At 35.9% G+C, this 21,650-nt stretch overlaps 2 protein-coding genes across 4 annotated transcripts; both read right to left on the reverse strand.

Moving 5' to 3' along the window:
• Nucleotides 1-129: 129 nt before the first annotated feature.
• Nucleotides 130-21,052, reverse strand: LOC118274645 (squamous cell carcinoma antigen recognized by T-cells 3). Of its 3 annotated transcripts, none has more exons than XM_035592284.2 (17): nt 20,828-21,052; nt 19,681-19,790; nt 19,035-19,210; nt 18,532-18,703; nt 17,819-17,969; nt 17,416-17,492; nt 16,991-17,096; nt 15,998-16,201; nt 15,346-15,519; nt 14,894-15,005; nt 14,093-14,313; nt 13,330-13,600; nt 12,613-12,709; nt 3,941-4,061; nt 3,205-3,437; nt 2,537-2,743; nt 130-1,903 (listed from the first exon to the last, which is right to left on the reverse strand). In XM_035592284.2, exons 1-17 carry the CDS (start codon nt 20,960-20,962, stop codon nt 1,726-1,728), a joined length of 2,745 nt encoding a protein of 914 aa, XP_035448177.2. In that variant the 5' UTR covers nt 20,963-21,052; the 3' UTR covers nt 130-1,725. The 3 variants fall into 3 exon arrangements, with proteins under 3 accessions (XP_035448177.2, XP_035448176.2, XP_050552719.1); XM_035592283.2 differs by having other exon boundaries at nt 14,093-14,346; XM_050696762.1 differs by lacking the exon at nt 130-1,903 and having other exon boundaries at nt 2,527-2,743.
• LOC118274646 (uncharacterized) lies at nt 5,741-8,993 on the reverse strand. The gene is made up of 5 exons (XM_035592285.2): nt 8,798-8,993; nt 8,453-8,611; nt 7,250-7,360; nt 6,798-6,941; nt 5,741-6,266 (listed from the first exon to the last, which is right to left on the reverse strand). Exons 1-5 carry the CDS (start codon nt 8,798-8,800, stop codon nt 6,180-6,182), a joined length of 504 nt encoding a protein of 167 aa, XP_035448178.2. The 5' UTR covers nt 8,801-8,993; the 3' UTR covers nt 5,741-6,179.
• Nucleotides 21,053-21,650: the final 598 nt, after the last annotated feature.

Consider the following 21,650-nt stretch of genomic DNA (forward strand, 5'->3'; position numbering starts at 1 on the left):
TCCGTATATTATGAACAATTTTAAAACATTGCAAAAGACACGCCAATCGACACACTCGAAGACAGAATAATTGTAAGTAAACACATGAATAATATGTACAAACACAATGCTATGAGTAAAACAAAGAAGCTTAGTAATTATTTTTATTAGATATACATACATAGTCTTATCAAATAAGTACCATTATTGAATTTCGACCCTTTTTATTGCAGGTCGTAAGACCAGATACATGTAATTATAATTATGATGAGGCTTAAATCAGAATCATAGGGTGAATTGTTCAAATGGGAGGAAAGGCATTTTCAATAATACATAAAATGTAACACCTATTTATCACCAGTTATGTTATAAGTCATAAGTAGTGAAACTATTGTGTCAAAAATGCAGGATATTGAATCATTATAAATAATGTATCAGCATAAATATTTTATACTGTTAATAAATCTAGATGGCGCTTTAACTTAGGCCGTCAGACCAAACGTATTTATGTAAGAAAAAACGTAATGTCTCACGACCAAAGGGCTTTTAAGTTATGATATTTATTTTTGTATCGTCATTAATTATTATAAGAACATGTTATGCCCAGTATCTCTTTGAACGACTTGCTAGCGAAATTTTATTTCATATCTAAGTGGAATTATCGATTTCAAAATTAAATAGAAAAATATTTAACATTCACATAACGAAAATACCCATCCACATTTGAAGAATTCACTCCTACATAATACATATAAAAATTATACATTAACCATACTATTATGTACTGAAGTGAGGTATATTATATTCGATAGAACATATACCATAGTCTTATTTAACGTACTGGCCAAACAATGGGATATTTTGTCAAATTTTATACAGTAATGTGCAGGCGCATCAAGCTGCCTTAAGGCAGGGCGCAAACGTGGACAATTTTAGTTAGGGCCTAGTACGAGTTTAGTTAACGTTTAACGAGATTGAAACGTTACCGCGTGTAGCTCTGTGATTGGTTGGTTCATTGGAGCCGGCCAATCAGAGCACTGAGCGGTCTATACTTGTCGATCACGTTAAATATGAAATAAACTCGCACTAAAGCCACAAGCTACCTCTGAATATTTGATTTCTATAGAACCAGTATGAAATCTTACACTCCGTGTGTCCAATTGTTTCCATAACAAAAACTGTCTACGTTTGTGCCGTGCCCAATCCGTCAAATAGATTTTAACTCTACAGTTTTGTGATAAAGTTCTAAATCCAATGTAAGAAATTACATTTTGGTGTGCGTAAAGAGTCAATAGAGAGAGATACTAAACTCGACTTATTATATACCCGTCTCTTTCTTGCATATAACAAAAATAAACAAAGGAATTGACAGAGAACCTGTGTAGGTATATCAATGAGATAGGCAATTATGGAGTAATAATCAAGATAGAATATCGATCGTTTTGATAAAGGAATCAACTGTTACAGACGTAATATCCGAATAATCAAACGCTACTCAATTTTAAGACGCTCTCAAAACTAGTTCTGTCCCTATCAATTCTTTATAAAATGACAGAGATAGCACGATATTTAAGTACAACTTAAAATTGAGTAGCATTTCAGTATTCGGGCGTAAGTCTTAAAAACGAAACATAAGGCCGACAATAATGAAAGTTCTGATGAAAGGTCGACTTTCTTAAAAACTTAGTACACTGTTGTAATTACACGCGACTTTCGACATTATTTACAAAGACTAACTTGTAATTTTTATTGCTTTTTGAGTAGCATGGTCCTGAAGTCGCTGTTGCTGAGTGGTCGCTTGTCGTCGGCGTTGCTATGGCTACCGTTTGTTGACGCGGCGCTGGTGGACGGCTGCGGCTGCGATGTACTCGCCGCGGCCTTCTGTAGCACGCTCGGGATGAAACTGCTGAGCTGCGTTCGTCGCCTGGAAACATAGAATAAGTATTTTAGTTACCGGATCACACTGATTGAGTAAATTAAGTGGTTGTCACGAAGCTTGGTAATTTTTTTAAACATTGCCCCACACTTAGATTTTTTCCTGTGTCGTTAGTGCGTTTACAAACATACAAGTTCACATGCACATGACATCCAGACCCGAAACAACAATTTGTGGATCACACAGAGTTGCTCCGTGCGGGAATCGAACCCGCTACACGTTACACGGCAGTCAGTTGCTAAGCCACCGCACCAACCGTGGCGTCAGTTCTATATCTAACGTACAGCAGCAGTCCTGCCCTGATTACTGACGATAAGGAATATGACAATTTAAAGGGTGTTTAATTTGATTAACGACTCAAATTTTAGAATGCACGGTTGGCGCGGTGGCTGGGCAACTGGCTGCCACGCAACGTGTAGCGGGTTCGATTCCCGCACGGAAAACTCTTTATGTGATCCACAAATTGTTGTTTCGGGTCTGGATGTCTGTGAAATTGCATGTCTGTAAACGCACCCACGACACAGGAGAAAATCCTAATGTGGGGCAACGTTTAAAAGAAAACAAAATTGCTAACAATTTCTACATAAGTTATTCACAAACAGAGTATACAATTATACGTACATGCCGCCGCCGCCCGCGTCCCGCTTGGCCTGCCCCAGCGCCGGCGCGTCGCTGGCCGCGGCGCCGGCCTGCCGCGGCGGGGGCGCGCTGAACGCCACGTCCAGCTTCCTGTCTGCCAGCATCATGCCGTGCACCTTGGACACAGCCTCAGCAGCCGACGCCTCGTCCTCATACTCTATGTATGCTAGACCCTTTGGCTTGCCGTCCCTGGAAAGATGTTTATATGGCTTTTATTTACTCGCTTACCCCAGATACAACGCAAGTCCTATGGGAATTTCGAAATAGTTTAAACACCATATTTTTTTCATTTTAAATAAGTACAGAGCTATAGATATATGTAATGAACTATTGAAATCTATTTCAAAATAGGTCTCAAAATCAATTCCCGTGTCAGACAAATGATTACCAAGCTTTTCAATAACCTGTAATTCCAGATTCTGATGACTTATTATGAGTTCATTTTACGTTAAACGAGACCGCATTCGGTGCTCTGATTGGCCGGCTCAAAGAAAGAATCAACTAGTAAGAGCACCGAACACTCAGTTTCTGTACTCTCTCAGTCTCACATGAAACCCTAGCTTCATTCCTAAAATGTTCAGAAAATTATAACTAAAACATTATTTTAAGCATAACAAAGGCTAATAATAAAAGTATCTGGTAAAACTCACTTGTGTGTCACGATCCGTACATCCTTGAGCTTGCCGTACTTGTCGAAGACGTCGGCGAGCGCGTCCTTGGTGCAGTGCGCGAACGGCAGGTTCTTCACGAACAACTTGTTCTTCTCCTCCTCCGTCGAGTATTTGAACGCGGGCTTGGACTTCTTGGCCGAGTACCGGGACAGGAACATCGGCCGCCCGTCCAGAGGGATCCTGTCGTGTTTTATGGCTTCGTCTACTGCTTCCTGTTATTGGATTAGAAGTTTAATTAAATTACAGGAATAAAAATGTTGTTTTTAAATTAATAGAAGTGTCTTTATTTTGGCTTTTGACTGCCTCGTTGGTCAAGTGGTCGCAAATGCGACTCGGTCAAGAGGTCTCGGGTTCAATTTCCGGGTGCGGCAAAGTATACTAGTACTCGACTTTTTTCGGTTTTTCGAAAATTTCTCAGGAGTATAGAATTGTGTCCATTAAATGACAACACGCTCACCCCCTATTACATGGGATTTATAACACAAATGGTGAAAATTGGGTATACATTGTATACATGCCGTGCCGTAATGTGCCTACATTTTGGCCTCTGCCTACCCCTTCGGGGATAAAAGCCGTAACGTTGCTTTTTTTCTTTATTCTATAGTCTTGATCTCTTTCGTGGTTACTACTTTTACAATCAATTTGTTTAATGTCAAAAGATAGTATACTTTGAAACTTTCACATAATAAAAGAACTACCTTTAAACGATACTCACTGGAGTCTTATACTGACAATAGCAGATGGAGCCGCCGAACGCTTTGATTCCCTTCCGCACCCGAAGCGAGATGATATCTCCGTACTGTGACAGAATATCGCGCAGCTTTTGTTCGTCCACTCTGAAATTAAGAAATATATTATTAAAAGGACCACTTTATAGTAAGTTATAGTTCGTCGTCGCTCATAGACACCCACGACACCAAGGGAAGTAGAACTGTACAAGTACCTACATTACAGAACTTGCAAACCTTTGAAAATGGGGATCATCGTTTTCTTTGGTCAACAATTAGTTTTTTTTTTTGTGGGGGGGGGTAATAAATCGTCCAATGACTTCTCCCGCCTTGGTCGAAGCAAGAGATAGTCAGACTCTTACTGACTAAAAATCACCCCGATCCTACTCTTGCTTTTCGAGCCGGAGCCCCGGTAACCCGCTAAGTAATCCGCAGATCCGCGTCACCATACGGCGCAAATGTAGGCCAGAGGCTTTTTGTCCAATCACTGCAGCTGTCAAACAATGAACGTCTAACGGTGTGACACTAGCTTATTTCTTATTGGACAAAAAGATGTGGTTTACACTGTACAAGTCGATGTTTGTATTGTAACCTCAGTCACACTCAAAACTTGTAGTTCTTTATTAGCCAATGTTATGCGATCTCCAACCAGTCTGCTAAATGTGCAGATAATGACAAAGTAGTACTTTTCTGTCGCGGGCTGTTGATGATTACGATTTGCTATGTACGCTCATTGACCATTGTTGTTATAAATACCTGTTATATATTAGTATTGGCATAACAGCTATTAGTTTTTTCTTCAAATAATAATTCGTTGTGTTATTTTTTCTAACTGTTATTTTAAAACGTTGTAATATATTATATTAATTGATGTGTAGTCAGTTATCTGTTGTATAAGTTCTATTGACTGTTCTATCTGTTGTAACAGTTATAAATTAATATAATTTAGCATTTGGACATTATTTATAACGCATTGCAAGCACATAAAAAATGTGTAAGAAAGCAATAAAACAATCTTATGATTTCAATTAACTTTCCTTCTTGCTTATTTCAGTCTATTTATTTACATTTTTTCACTTAGATTGTACACCGTAAATTAGTTCCAAACTATCACATAATATATCCGTGACATTATCTATTTAGGTTAAAGTCAACCTGGTATTTACGAACTTACGAAAGGTACACAACTATTTGTAATAAAGCTCACTCACACACAATACACCATTTGTATTGGTATATTTACGTTAATATTATTCGCATTGAAAATCTTTAACCATAAATTGACGAAAATTCTCAAAGTAAACAAAACAATCAAGGTCACTCCAATATTTTATTTTCAAAAGAAAGTAAAATGTTACTCTATTGCTTAGAAATTAAAGTTCATATTTGAGTGGCACGATAATGCGATACAGCGATGTGAAGTTCGTGCGCATTGGATTGACGAATGAACGAAATTACCCGAGTAGTTCCGGTCGATGCCGAAACGACACGAAGTACATCAGCGAACTGAGTTGCCAGCGTTATTTAACGAACGAGTGAACGACTAACAATATAACAACTAACAAGTTGTTGTTTTTTACAACAGTCAATATTTATAACAGTCTGAGTTGAAATAAAATAACGATTGTTTCATTAGAAATATATATTTATTAGTCATGCATGCAAATAAAAAAGGCAGACAAAATTAAGGGCCTGTTTTACTACTTTTACGTAAGTAGGTAGCCAATATTTATTTTTGTTAATTTTTCTTATTTTTTAATTTTTTTGTTAATATTTCTCATTTTGTATTTTTTTTTTTGTTTATTAATTCTTTTTATTTATTTTTTTGTGCAATCTTAAGCATTATGATAGGCGGAACCATGTCCATTGACACGACCTAAAGTCACGAAGCGAATATCTAGCGACAGCGGCCAAACCAGTACAACCCAGAACAGATTACATATGGAAAATCATAGCCCACTATATATAAAAACCCCTTACCCCATTAGATATAAAAAATCATAACCCACTATATTTAAAAAACCCCTTAGCCTGTTATTTATATAGAAAATTATAGCCCACTACATATAACAATCTCATAGCATAGCATAAAGGGAATCATTAGCCCACTACAAAATTTGAAAGTTTGAAAAAAAAATTAAACAGGCCGTTCTTTTTTTAAACAATATCCTGATTATTCTGGTTGTACTGGTTCTAGATCACTTGGTTGATTCAAACGCATTCCTTTTATTCTGGTTGTTCGGCTGGATCACTTGGTTGATTCATTCCTAACTGATTTTGAAATGCTTCAACAGTCGTTCTTATGTTCTCGATCTGTAAAAGTTAATAAATTAATCACATTAATATTTTCACAGTAAGTTTATGTTTTCATTGATGCCTAGTCTTCAATAATCTGTTTGTTTATGTGGTAGGGTAGTTAACAGTCTGATCACAGTAGACGGAAGGGGGCTACGATAACCTCACTCACACGGCAACATTAGCATCATATGAAATGTATCATATAGACTTATGACGCTTTTCTCGCCTGAAATTTAGTCAAATTCAATGCTATTATTTCGAATCTTCAATGTTGTGGCGCCATGTTTTTGTGACAAAAAGCATGTATTGTTAAAAAATACCGAAATTAATATTCGTATATCATAAAATCAGTAAAGCCCTCTTTACTGGGCTTTACTTTTATATGTGACTATTTTTGAATATTTTATTTATTGTGTTGAAAAGACGAAATAACGTATTTCAGACTAAGGTAAGTACCTATTTCTGTCTAATCTCTAGTAGCCAAATCTAGGAACAAACAGATTATTGTAACTGGCCGTTTTTCAAATATTATGTTTTAAAGTTTACCTGGTTCTGCAGAACTCGCAATTCCCTTCTTAAAGTGTGCAACGTCATTTGTATGGCCAATTGTCGCCTACGACTAGCGTTATATTCGGTTGTGTGATTATGGTTATAATCTACGTTGCCGTTATTCAACATGGGATCAGGAGGCTGGAAAAGTAAAATAATTTATTATTAAACTTATTGAGACTTTCTCATTTGACTACTGCTGTTGAATGTTTTCTGATATTAAATCTTTGAAAGCCAATAGAAAACCGATGACTGTAAATTCTAAGCTAACCTCGGTCACAACTGAACCAATGGTATTCAACGTGTTAAAATTTTCTGTAGAAGTGCAGATCTTGAATAGTGCTCGGTATGTAATTAAATAAGTTTGGAGTTATATCATACTGACGAAAAGTACACTTGCATCTCTACATGCGTAATAACGAATACGGTAATATTAAAGTAAAACTTACTGGATCAATTTGTGCGTTGGGACCGTTATTATTCAAGCGGTCCCATTCATCGCTATCTGCGGGTGGCGCTGTCATTTCAAGCCACGCCCTTTTGAGGGCGTTAATATCACGCTAAAAATTACACGAAACCATTATAAGTAATTGTTCAAGATTAGTACATAATAATATATGTATCGTTAAAAGATACCATTAATAAATATGAAAACCTTCAAAACCAAACATTGTTCACTAATTATAATTTGTTTTTTTTAATGAGCTCTCTTCTACCAATCAAACCCTTTAATTTGATATCTATATGAAGGAAGTTGTGGAAAATTATATGTTATCCATATTTGAATCGGCCTCCATTTTTTCCAAATATTATTCACCAAAATAATGAGAGAAATGATAAGTGAACAAATCAAGTATTAATGCAAAATAAAATTAATTTATGGACAACATATAGTGAAGACTTAAAACTATTTTATATGATGGGTCACAAAGTAAAATTGTAAATAATTTTTTAATATCACAAATAATAATTACTGAAACAAATACAGTTTATAAGCTTACGATGGGTCGTTATTATAATTTGTCGGTAATCCATTTTTATTACCAAGTACAAAATAACAGGTATTATTTTTTCCAACTGTTATTTTGAGTTGTTATAATGTAAATATTGACTGTTATCTGTTATAAATATTATAATTTAGCATTTTGCAATTGAACGCTATTTACAATGCATTATAAAATTCAATTGATTTTCAAAACGAATTTATTCTTTAACGTAGTAAAGTTCATATTTGAATGGCACTATAAGACGATACAGCGACGTGAAGTTCGTGAACATTGAATTTTGAACATAGCTGTGGTTTGTGGAACGCTTGTTGCCAAAACACCACGAAGTTCATGAATAGAACTAGTCGCCACCGTTATCTAATATTTATAACAATCTGTTATGTTATTTATAACAGTCAACATTTATAACAGTTTGTTAAAAATAAATAACGATTAATATATTAGTAATATATTATACGTTGTATATTATATCGCTCATACTATTTATAACTATGCTGTTATAGTTTTAATTTGTATTAGGCTATATTATACTAGAGCAATTATTATTTGTGACATTAGAAAAATACCATCGTCTGAGAAGAAGCCTTCTCTCAACAGGGGTTTGGTTATGGGATGATAACGATGATGAAAAAAAATGGTACGTACCCGTATAGGCGTATTACCAACATAATTAAAGAGTGCGGTAATAGATCTCCAGGCTCTCTCTTTCGCTGCAAGCACTACGTTACTGTTAACTTGGCACCTCATAATCGGATGCTCAGATACCAAGCGAGCGAGGATTGTCCTTTCCTCATCGCTGAATTCCTAAAGAAAATATTTATAAATATTGAAAAATAACAGCTGATATTTTAAATTGTGAGAAAATAACACATTAAGAATATAATATAAAAAAGGAACTACAGCAAATAAATGTTGAAATTATTAATTAAATAAGTATTTTTTGTAACTAAACTAAACTAAGTAATAAATTGAGTTTGAAACTATATTTACCATGATGTTATCGTATAGATGCACAATATTTTCACTAATACCGTCACAGTACCGCACTTGTCGACGGACAAAACGACACTACAAGCCAAACACCACACCACCTGAGCGTCACTTTTAGTCAACAAAAAAAATTAGTGTTACCATAGCGAAAAAATCCTATCGCTTCCGTTTTTAAATAATATTTATTTTTTTATAGCAACATCGCAACTGTAATTAAAAATTTAAGACACACATATAAAAAACAATTTTTTATTTTATTACAATTAGTAGTTTCAATATTGGGTGTCTAAATAGAAATAATTGATAACTTTATTTTTAATATTTTAAATATGGCTACCTCACCTCATATAACAATGGGGGAAAACTCAAAGTTCAACATAGGTGTCGCTAGTATCGCCTATGCTATGATGCGGTTGGTAAGCGTCACGTCGTGTTAATTTCTGAGCTTTAAAATAACACGTACGCCAAAAAACTACTTTTTATCACAGAAGAGAAAAAAAACTGTTTTGATTGAGAAATAACGGAAGTACCAATAAATAATTTGCTAAAAAATCCTTTTTCTTTTTAGATTATCTTCTAAATTAGAAGCGTCAGACGCCGTTATTTATTTCTTCATTTGTTACAATTCAATACAGTTTTACATATTTTTGCACCAATAAACCAGATCTGGTTTGTATTGGCACTCACATTCGCTTAAGAGTATTTATAAACCAATTGGTTATGACAGTATAATATATTCATTACGTAAGATTATAGAAGTACAAGTAATCATACATAAAGTAGGTAGAAGTGAAACAAACACTTCTCCAGCAAATACTCATGTACCGACACACACGGTACGTATTAAATGTTATATTTCGCTGTCTACCCTACATTATGTTATAATCGCATATTGTCTTGGCTTTCAATATACACCGGTTCTAGTCAACAACAAAAAATCTCTAATATACATGGTGTTTTTAGCATTTTGGGTTTGCAACTAAGTTTAAACCCGTGTTATTTTTTTTTTAATTTATAACGTTTATTTATAGAAAATACATACATTTACCATATTACTAAACTTCGCCAAACTGAGTAACAATTTGTTGGCTAAAATAGCACTCTTTTTAAATTATATATTTATGTAGTTGTAGTAGTAGTTTTTATTTCTGTTTATAGTTTTTTCAGTTTATCTTTAATATTTTGGGGATTTCATTGATTATTGTGAGAATATAAATTTTAAAGTTCACCTGCCATAATAATTTTTAACTGGAGGTATTATCAATTTATTTGTGTCCGTTTCGACCGCGCGGACATGGTAATTTATTAAATAAAAAACCATGCCAAGATTTTGTAATAATTTGTAAAAGTTGCGTTGATTCCCATAAGCTTAAATTTATCAAAGCTATGTTTAAAAACTTATAAGGGTTTGAACGTGGCAGCACCATTGAAACGAAATTTAAGCTTTTGGGAATCAACGTTTACAAATTACATATTCCAAAATCTTGGCATGGTATTTTATTAAATAAATCACCATGTTAATACTCGTGGTGATTATTTTATGTGAAACAGGTACTTGAATGTTTTTATTGATAAGTGTTCTGTTAAGAATGTTTGTTCGAATCGAAACTGAATAGGAAACATTTTGCAATATTCCAATAGTTCTAAGAGGTTATTTTTGCATTTTTGTGTTATTTTGCTCGGTACCATGAGCCTTAGGAATCTAACCTGCAATTTGGATATCTTATTGACATACGTTTTTAATGTTCTCTCGTAACTAGGGATTCCGTATGCTATAATTGATTCTAGTATACTGAGTACTGTTTTAAACGGGATTGTTGGTTTTAGTATGTAGAACTTAGTTTTGTTGCTGTCGTATAATTATGATTTTGTGCGTGGTATTTTAATTATACACGCAACATATACTGCAGTGTAAAATTTCTGTTGTTCTTTGGGTTCAAAACACAAAAATTAAATTTGTGTTGTTTTGTGTTTTAAGTAAATTATCAGACTGATTAATTCCAAATCATCCCTGATAAACTGGTTCTATTCAAGATGCTAAAATATTTAGTTATCAATTATGATTTCATTTTAACATTATCAATTTGCAACACCTTGTATTCGTATTGGGTCCGAGCCTATGCAGGTAAATATTAACATGCGGTGATCTACTATAACAGTACCGAGGACGACCGAGTAAAGATCTAACAAGCGCGTTTTTGTAAATATGTGATTTATACAGCTTCTTTTAAGGGTGGAAAGTCATCCTATGACTTCTCCCGCCCCCTTAGGTAGCAAAAATTTGTAATAATGGATCGAATATTTATGTGAATAATATTTAATTAGGGAAATTGAAGGTAGCAGGTTGCTATTATCGTTAATGTTTGCACAGTCGAATAAATCGAGGTGATCGGAAGAAATAAACGAGATAGCTTATTTTAAAACTTTACCGATGTGTACATACAATTCCGACCTGCAATGTTGACGAAAGTTGATTGATATCCTTTTAACTTCTTATTACTATAGGCATATCTTTATCCACTTTTTAACCGACTTCCCAAAAAGGAGGAGGTTCTCAATTCGGCCGGTAAGTTTTCTTTTTCTATATGCAAAAATGACGTAATCGGTGTACGGTTTACATCGAAGATTTGCATGATTTTCACAATTTGTCCTCATAAAAAATGTTTCAGATTGGTTCAGTAGTTTTTATTTTATTAGCATTATAAGTACTTGAACGATGTCATTTTCACGATAGTCGTAGATTTGAACATCGATTACTTAAACATTTCTGGTTTGATTTGCGTTTTTTTTTGTTCAGTAGGGTATACTTCCTAGTTGGTATTGGTGAGCACCTGATGATGAGATCCCAGGGAAATCGAGGGCATCCATCAAAATTATAACCTTTTACGTCTGATGATCATCATTTCATATCAAAGAGCTGACGATGGAAGGTACAGGTACAACTCCTCAATGGCAAAGGTTGACAAGAAAGAATGCCTTTGGCATTACGTCCGGTTTTGTACCAAAATTGTGGTAATAAGTTTAAATAAATAGCTAAAAGCATCGATCAACACCTGAGTAGGCTAACAAGCGTCTAGCTTGGGTCAAGAGCCTTTTTTTGGTGACGGGGAAACCTTTTTGGGGATAAAAGACTAGGGAGTGTGGGATTTTTACCTCACTAAAACCACCCCGGTGGCCACCCTCAACACCTGTAAAGGGAACAGGGTCCTCTAATAGACCTGCTCCGGAGCCCCTAAACTGATGCAGAAAACAGTGCTTCTGGACATGGCGCGTATTATCTAAATATTCCTAGCTCTCTGAAGCCAAGAATGCGTGTAGCTTGAAAATCTCCTGTTCTGGTAGGCTTTATATATTTTAAAATATTTTAAAAAGACCAAAGTTTAACAATAAATAAAGAGATAACGCCGCACAGTTGGTGCGTTGACTGGGCAACCGGCTGCCGCGGAACGTGTAGCGATTTCGATTCCCGCACGGAACAACTCTTTGTGTGATCCACTTGAACTTGTATGTTTGTAAACGCATTCACGACACAGGAGAGAATCCTAATGTGTGGTAACGTTAAAAAAATAATAATAAAGATAATATGCATGTCGGACGAGCGGTGGGCAAAACTCACCACTGAGTGGAGCCCACTAAACGTCAACAGACGTCGCGGCAGGCCCAGAATGATGGCGGGATGAACTCGACGCCTATGAAAAGGATTGGCCACAGAAAGCTCTACACAGAGACGAGTGGAAGGAGGGTAGGGAGGCCTTTGCCCTGCAGTAGGACGACCATGGCTGAAAATAATAATAAATAAATAATAATATGCTTACTTGAATTCGAGGTTGCTGATGAAGAGCGTGCAGGCATCCCTCGTGCCCAGTCGGTGCGGGCTCGAGCTGCTTGTACGTTGTCTCTTACTCTCCCCAACTACATAGAACATACAACATATTTATTTATTTATCATTATAATACTATTCATATGGTAACAGATTAAGATTAATCTTTCATTTGTAAAAGACAGCTAGTGATAGTATTCATGAAAGTTATGTTGTAAACATTTATTTATTCATCTCTTTTTCTCTTTTATCATAACCTAGCGGACCCCGCGAATTTTTCAGTACATTTTTGTCTTTTTTTTTCTTACGGAGCCTTCTCCTAACAGAAAGTACAATAAGGAACCCATCTAAAACAGAATTAACGAAACCGGTTTAGCTGTAGTATTTGCGCTTAGCAATACATTCAGATCATTCATTCATTCATTCATTCTTATATTATAGAAGACAAGCTACTTCCGCGCGGTTTCACCCGCTCTGCTCAGCTCCTATTGGTCATAGCGTGATGTTTAATAGCCTTCCTCGATAAATTGACTATCCAACACAAAAAGAATTTCTCAAATCGGACCAGTAGTTCCTGAGATTAGTGCATTCAAACAAACAAACAAACCTATATTAGTATAGATTTAACACAAACGCTGTTGTTGCTTAACAGTCTTTTACTACTAAGTCAATGTCACGTATATAAGTCATGGTGTATGGTGTACCACTAACCTTCCTCATCTCCCTCCTCATGACTCCGCTTCACTCCATTATCTTCTTTAGTCTCCTTCTCATCCACGTCCATCTTCTCTTCCTTCTTCCGTTTCGACTCACCCCCACCGTCCCCCCCATCCGACTTCCTTTTACCTTTCTGTTGACCCCCTTTAAGTAATTTCTCAATCATCGGTTTCTTCGATGCTTTTGGGTTTCCATCCTGACTCTTTTTGCCGAGCATTTTTTTTCTCATCGCCTCATAAGTTCCGTGCCAATCCCTGAGTCTTGTCTGTGAATATTATAAATGTTGTTAAGTTTTGTGTGTTTTATTATAACCGGTTGGTTTAAGATGGGATTTCTATAAGGAAACAAGTAATTTAAAAACAGACTCAAAGAAGAATTGTATCATAAACTTTGATAACTTTGGTTGCAATACAAATTAAAGTTTGGAGTTCTTAGCAGTTCTGACCCAACTGCATACTTTGAGTATGTAATTCTCAATTGTATGTGAACTTGTATGTTTGTAAATGCACCGACAACACAGGAGAAAATCCAAGTGTGGGGCAAGGTTTTGAAAAACAAAAAAAAAGTTCTGAAAAAAATAATTAATTTTGTGGCCAAAGCCATTGTAACAGAGATAATATGTAATAGTATAATAGATTATAGTTAATAATAGATTACAAATATACTGCGGATTGATACATACATAGGCAACTTTCTATTCCACTTTTTAGCCACTGGTACAGGCTAGTATAACATAAATAATAAGCACTAAACTTACCTGACAAATTTCTTTGCACTCTTGCAAAGTCTCAATAGTTCCATAATCTCTCTCAAACGCGGTCCACATCCTTATGATAACGGGCGGGAAGTCCCTCACGTCTTTCAGGGCCCGTTTCATTAAATCCCTTAGTTTTTGGTCCGAAGGGCGCGGTTTCCTATCAAATTCCAATGCCAACAGCACCTCCCAGAACTTCGATATAGTTTTGTTATCACCAATATCTGTTTTTAGAGGGTTTTCTTTAATAGGCAAACCTGTTTTAAACTTAATTATATTAGAATAAGCACAAAGCATAGTGAGAGTGCAGAGATAGTCTTTGTCGACCATATCGTCTCCCTTGGAAAGAAATAAGCTGGTTAGTGCGTGTTAGTATACAAAGATAGATAGATTAGTTGTGTTAGTTAAACAAAATATTTAAATTCATCTGTATTTCGGATGCACAACATGCTATGCCCATATGTGTGTGTACATAATGTACTTTAAGTGCATGCCATATTATGTTTATTGTAAGACATCTGCACAAGTATTTTTAAATGTCCATCTCCACACCCAAATGTAGAACAACAATTTGTAGATCACACAAAGAGCTGTGTGCAGAGGTAGATTAAACTTAAAGAGCGTTTTAGGTAAGCACCTTATGCGCCACTGTATGGGCACGCGTGAATCGCGGCCCCTTCTGTCACTTGGCGCCTTAGGCACTTGCCTAGTTTGCTTTAAGGATAATACGGCCTGGGTGAGTTACAAATTGTCGTTCTGCAATAGTTTCGTGCAATAAAAAGTATCAATACATTGTAAACTTACTGAGTATTTCTTCAAAGATCATTCGGCCTTGCTTTGGATCGTTCAGCAATCTGTATTCAATTCGTGCCCAAAATATAGGAACCTCGCTATCATCCGCTTCTTCGTTATACGTCTAAAAAGTATAATAAAATTAGCCTTTTGTCAAATTCCGTGTGTTCATTTACCGCCTACGTCAACGCCACGTCTTTTATCCCCGAAGGGGTAGACAGAGTTGCACATTACAGCATGTAATGCCGCTATACAATGTACACCCATTTTTCCCCATTTGTGTTAATTCTTATGTAATAGGGGGTGAGCCTATTGCCATGTACTGGGCACAATTCCAGCCTCCGTGCTACTACTGAGAAATTTTCGAAAAACGGAAAAAAAATCCAGTAATACTTTCGACGACCGACCTCTCGACCAACGAGACAGATAAAAATAAACTAGTAACAAATTAAAACTAGACATACCTCCGCCAACGTATCCCAAGCGAGTCTAAATGTTCTCCGCAGTCTGTCTACATCCTTTTCATTGTTAAAATCGGAGATGCGGCGTAAATATTCTAGGTAACTCAACCATAACTCCTCGCTCTGACTGAACGACTCCATCCCTCGCGCTAGAGCCGTCTCGAATATAGTCTTTATCTGTAAGCATGTAAGTGTCATTTTTAACTGAAGGTTTGTGATATTAAGCTGTGTTGTGATGACAGAGTAGAAAACATTTATCAACACCCTGATTCTTACTTAAGTTTAGTAAGAATCAACTAGCGGCCGAAAGATTAGACCATCGCAATCCCATATTTCTGAAACTATTTCTCGTTTTTGATAGATATTCCAAACCAAGTATGAATGTCAAGATTCAATGCCCTGTGTGGATTTTTGATAAACCTTATATTTTTAAATAACAATTTCCAATCCATCTGCTAAGCGTGGAGATTATGGCAAACACCTCATATGTAAAAGAGGTTTGTAGTCCACCAGTGGACTATGGGCACTAATGCCAAATGAATTCTCTGCCACCACCACCACGGCGATTTAACATAACTTCCACATAAAATGCATCAAAACTAAATCTCTAGTAAACTCTCCAAACTATCTATTTCCATGTACTGAAGTGACTGACCTGTTCGAAGCTCTCTCCATCCTTCTCTGCCTGTTGCATGGTGAGTTCCCAGGGCAGCGCCCGTGTAGGCGCGCGGCGGCGCAGCGAGCCCAGCACGCGCGCGTACGTGGCGCGGGACGAGCGCGCCCGCACGTGCGACGCGAACATGCTGTACAACTGGGGGCCTTCCGACCCGCACTCCGTGCTCGCGCGGTCGTACACCACCTGCCGACGGTATTTATTTATTTATTAAGGCTTACCAACTAAGATACATACAAACAATCTTAACCCTTCGTATGTTTGGAACGTGGATCCACGCGAGACACAATGCTTTTTCTATTGTTGTCTTATATACGGCATACAAGAGGTTAAAAATATGGGGAAACAACAGTTAGTGTATGCTCTTAAATTAAAGGTAGGCTCAACATTCTTTTTAGACCATTCAAGCAATAAGTATAAAAAAAACAAAGAAATTAAGTACAAACATTATAAAAACTAAAGATTGGGTAAACTTTAAATGGCTCTTTTAAATACATGTATTTTACTTGCAAATATACATCTTATCTGGGAAATATAAATCTTCTATATAAAACTGCCGTATTCTGAGACATTTCATGATTACTTAAACTATTCCTTAGTAACGATTTTGTGTCGAAAGCAGTTACTAAACACTGGGTTAAGTAATCATTAATACATAACTTTCAGTACGGTTGCGGTAAGACATTTTCAACCGCGTCGCGATAAATACTGAGTAACAGTAACATTTTATTTTTATCGCTAAGAGTTTTATCCCCGGAAGTCAATAGAAAAAGGTTTATACATGATATACCCATTTTACCGGTTATATTATTTGTTTGATACCCTGTATAAGCATATCTTTTTCAATACATGCATGATGGCTGACAATAATATGAATATAACAAAACTAATAATTATCATAATTTTATAGAGAACGGTAATTTCATTAATATAAATTGTTTACTACATACAATATTATGATAAAACGCTACTCACCCTCAGTATCCCACTGGTGTCACACTCGGCATATCTCTTGTTCAAAGCTAGTTTTTTCAAAGTTTTTATGTAGTCCAAGTACACTTTCAATTTGTCCTTTGGAGAGCTGGAAACAAATAAACAGATATATTAAAAAATGTGAATCATTCTCTCTCACTCTGTCTTTTTAACTACAACTCATATTTTAACCAATAGTATGGCAGAACGTGGATCCACGCGAGGCACAATATGTTTTTGATTGTGTGTCACCAGTAGACAAGAGGTTTATACCCCAGGATATAGGCCAGCAACATAGTTGTAACTTCTCTGGTGTTCCGGGTGTCCATAGGCGGTGATGAGTGCTTACTATCACATGATCCGATAGAGGCACAGTCTATTTTCGATGTGATAAAATAAAAAAAAAATATATAATTTTGACAACTTACTCTAGAGTCAGCAACTGATCTTCGAACGGAGATATTCTGTGAAGGAATTCCACTGCATATTCGTGTTGCTTCTTCACCTAAAACAACAAACATAATCAACATCATACACAATCAAAACATATCGCTATAGTCCCAAGAGTAAAACAAAAGCAAGCAAAAGTGTACATAAACAATCAATCTTTTTATAATTTAACATACATGTACAGTCTCTATATATAAAAATCAATTGCTGTACGTTAGTCTCGCTACTCGAGAACGGCTGGACTAATTTGGCAATTTTGGTCTTACATTATTTGTGGAAGTCCAGGGAAGGTTTAAAAGGTGTGAAAAAATGTCTCAGTCTGACAAAACCGCGAACATAATACCTTCAGATCATAAGTATAATGCAAAATGGTAATGTTACCTTATCTACATAATCTTGGCTGTGCAAGGAGAGTGCTATCTCCTCCATCTGCTGTAGTGCCTCCTCCCCTCTTAGAAGAGGTCTGGACACCGTCTCCTCCAGGCACCAGAGCACTCGCTCCTTCTGCGCCTTGTATTCTGTGTCTTCCTCACTACAGTAACAAATAAATAGGTAAGTGAGAGTTCCGAATGCGCAATGCCTAACTTGAAGAGATGACTTCATGGTATGCAATGCATTGTGCGGCGCGTCGCGTTGTGCGGCGCGTCGCGTTCCGCGCGCACCTCAAAGAGCCATCAGACCACCACAGATGGGGCCCAGTAGGGCTGATGCCTGATCCGGAGCTGCGGACTACCTAGCGGGTTTACCGGGGCTCCGGCTCGAAAAGCAGGACAATATTAATTTTAAACCAACCCAAATTTTCCAACTGATTCTCCAGTTCGAAGAAGGAACGGGGTGGTTTTTAGTCAGTAAGAGTCTGACACTCCCTCTCGCCTCGCCCAAGGCGGGAGAAGTCATTGGATGATTTTCCCCCTTTAAAAAAAAAAAAAAAAAATGGTATGCAACGCATGATCTCCAACCCTTCTGTCAAGTGTGAACCTTTTTTTGTCGAGTTATAATAAAACAATGGTCCCTCATATACAAACTAATATCATCATAAGACACTAAATCGAAATGCATTAATTTTAAACTGTCAATATTAATATTAAACGGACCTCAAATTTTCCAACTGATTTTTCTCCAGCTCGAACTTGGCGTCCCAGAAGATCTTCCCAGAGAAGGGGTCAGCACCAGCGCGTCTTAAAACTTCTTCCAACTGCTCGCGCGCCTTGTCAGCCGGCTCCACAGTCAGCGCCCAGGAACACCACTCACTCAGAATCGGGATGGCTGAACAAATATTATAATTAACATAGAATAAATTCAAGGCATAACAACACGTTTTTAATAATCTGTGCATAACACCAAGACAAATGGACACATTATATTAAGTCCAAACTCAAAATGTTTACGAGTTCGGCCCAGTTTAAAATAGCATAGCAATTAGAAGTGTGTGTAATTCAGACTTTTAGATTTTATTAGTTACATAATGTGTTTTGTCTCAACTAAATAAAAAAAAAAAACGTTAAATAGGCTCGCATCTTATTAGGTACATCACACTCATTTATGTCGAAAATGGGTGTCACAACAGTGCAAACTCTGTCAAGATTGATGTACTCACAGTAGCAATCTATAGCAGCATCCTGGAACAGTTTGGCGACGCGTTCGCGGGCCTCATCGTTGTGTGCGAGAGACACCTCGGTCTGCAGCCGCATCAGCCAGTGTTCGGCCTTCATCTTCGTCAACTGTTGCAGCCTATCAAACGCCACTCGCCAACGCTCCAGAGATGATAGACCCCTAGCAAATATTTCATATTTTTATTTACTTATAAGTAATTAAGAATACAGTTAGTGTTGTGAGTATTGTAATTTTATGCTGACTATAAAGAAAATTTTATGGATATCTCATTCACTCTTTTTTTATGTTGTCCTTGACAACTCAAGTTGTCATCTGCATGCATACTAATCTATACAAATATTACATTATATGAAGCTGAAGAGTTTGTTTGTTTAGAACAAATATAAATTAACTATAACTCAGCTCGTATTGGTTGTAGCCTGACGTTTTATGACCTTTTTCAACAATTAGACTATTCAACAGAAAAAGATTATTAATTCTATTGAGTAGTTCCGGAGAATCACATTCAAATAACTGAGGTCTTAAGTTTTATATAACATCAATTTTAGTAAGTATAGTACAATGTTGTACTGGTATTAATTAACATTATGGAAGTATTATTGAATAAATCATTTTTCATACTGACTTACCACAAAGTCTGAATGAGATCCACATGGTCAAGGTAGTTATTTGGATTCTTCGCAATACAGCTCTCCAATCGTAACACCCTCTTTTCTAAAATTAATTCTTCATCGTCATCCTAGCAAGAACAGAAAAACAAAGTAAATAGTAAAGTAAGCCAATTTGTTAAATATTATCACAAAAAATTATTGGTAAAATGCAAAATGGCAATAGACTGACTCCCTATTACATGGGACTACATATTATATACTAATTTAAAATGCACCTTTTCAACCAGTTTGTCATTTTTCACCTTTTCGTAAAATTGATTTTTGAAAAAAGTTAATGAAGTTTTTGTCAATAATTCGATCATAATAACAGATTCAAATTTGTTAAAAAAATTACAAACCAAATACTAAGAACACGGTCTACCTCAGGCTCAGTGGTTTATGAGACAGTCATTCTCATTATTTTATGTATAATTCCAAGAGAATCAACCAATCCGGAGATCAGTTTTCGACACACTTCAATGACCTATTTAAAAAAGGTACAACAATGCAACCTATTATTATGAAACTCCTTGAAGAGAACAAAGGAAAAAGTCTTATCCCATGTTTGCTGTAATACAATCTTAGCAATCTCACATTTTGTGATGTAAATAAGAAAAATATAATAGGTACCTAAAATAGGTTATGTTTGACAAATTATTATTCAAAAGTATGTAGTTTCTATCAAACTTGTTTTCTATATTGAAGGTAGATTGTTATTACTTCGTTCTACGTTATTATCATATTGCAAGATGTAATTCTTGCGACGAAAAGCAATAGGTACAAAAGGTAGATACTGATTTTATTAAGTATCATTCATTACTTTTAATATTACAATCAAACTCGATGGATGAAATGATGGAACGCATGTAAAACGTACATAGAAAATAATTAACGAATAATAATATACGTAACAAAGCCGATGCAACTAAAATAAATACTAACAACAGTTGCAAAATCAAGTAAGATTCCAGTTGGATCTATAAAGGATTCTATTGCCTTCCCACGTGCAAAGAAGTCTTTATATCTAGAATAATTTGATTGTCTAATAACAACAAATTATATTTTCTAAAATAATGCAATGCCCAATAGTGAGTCAAATATAATAGGATTGTAAGGTTGTGCATACTTCTTCTTCCTCCTCCAATTCGATATCGGAATCATCCGGGTCGTCTCCTGCATCGGCTTCCTCTTCCGCCAAAATCACACCTATTTCATTCTCTTCTTCCGATTCATTTCTCACTTCGTCTTCTACGATAGCCATTATTCACTACAAAACTAAACACAAATTTCCTCGCCTGCTGTTTGATAACAAATTTCGCAAACGATTATGGCGGACGAAAGCAGTTGCCTGTCAAAATTTTTATAAATGTCACTTGTATGTTAATCGATTATAGTCACTTACTAAATCGACTAAAATGTCAGAAATGACTAATGCTTAAAAGTATTAAACAAAATTAAATTAAATTGTATAACTTATAAATTTAAAAGGAACATATTAGACACCGAATTAGATTTGTCTTATCTTTTGTCTTATGTAGCCATTTATTAATACCCCATTTTAAAATAGAAGGTTGTCAGTGAGTAAAAAATGTTTTTAACAGACTTTAAGAAGAGTAGGTATGAAGTTTGACCTGTAGGTACTTACATCTGTGAATATTCCATGAATTCTCGTGATTGGCTAAACGAAGAGTCAAGCAGTTTTTAGTTATTGTTATACTTCAAGTTTTTGTAAAAGGCTGAAGTCATTTTTGTAACGTAGGTTATAACGCTATGCAAGGACGTTGAAGTGCTTGCCATTATGTTAGTCAGTAATCTCAGACACTAAACGGACAGTGCTGTACAGCAATAGGCTCACTCGCTTCCTCTGTGATGACAATCATGGAGATCACTTGGGCATTTCAGCACCTGTCGGTTAGGAAACAATATTACTCATTTATTTATCACGTCAT

Source organism: Spodoptera frugiperda, chromosome 11, assembly GCF_023101765.2.
Source record: "Spodoptera frugiperda isolate SF20-4 chromosome 11, AGI-APGP_CSIRO_Sfru_2.0, whole genome shotgun sequence".
Lineage (NCBI taxonomy): Eukaryota > Metazoa > Arthropoda > Insecta > Lepidoptera > Noctuidae > Spodoptera > Spodoptera frugiperda.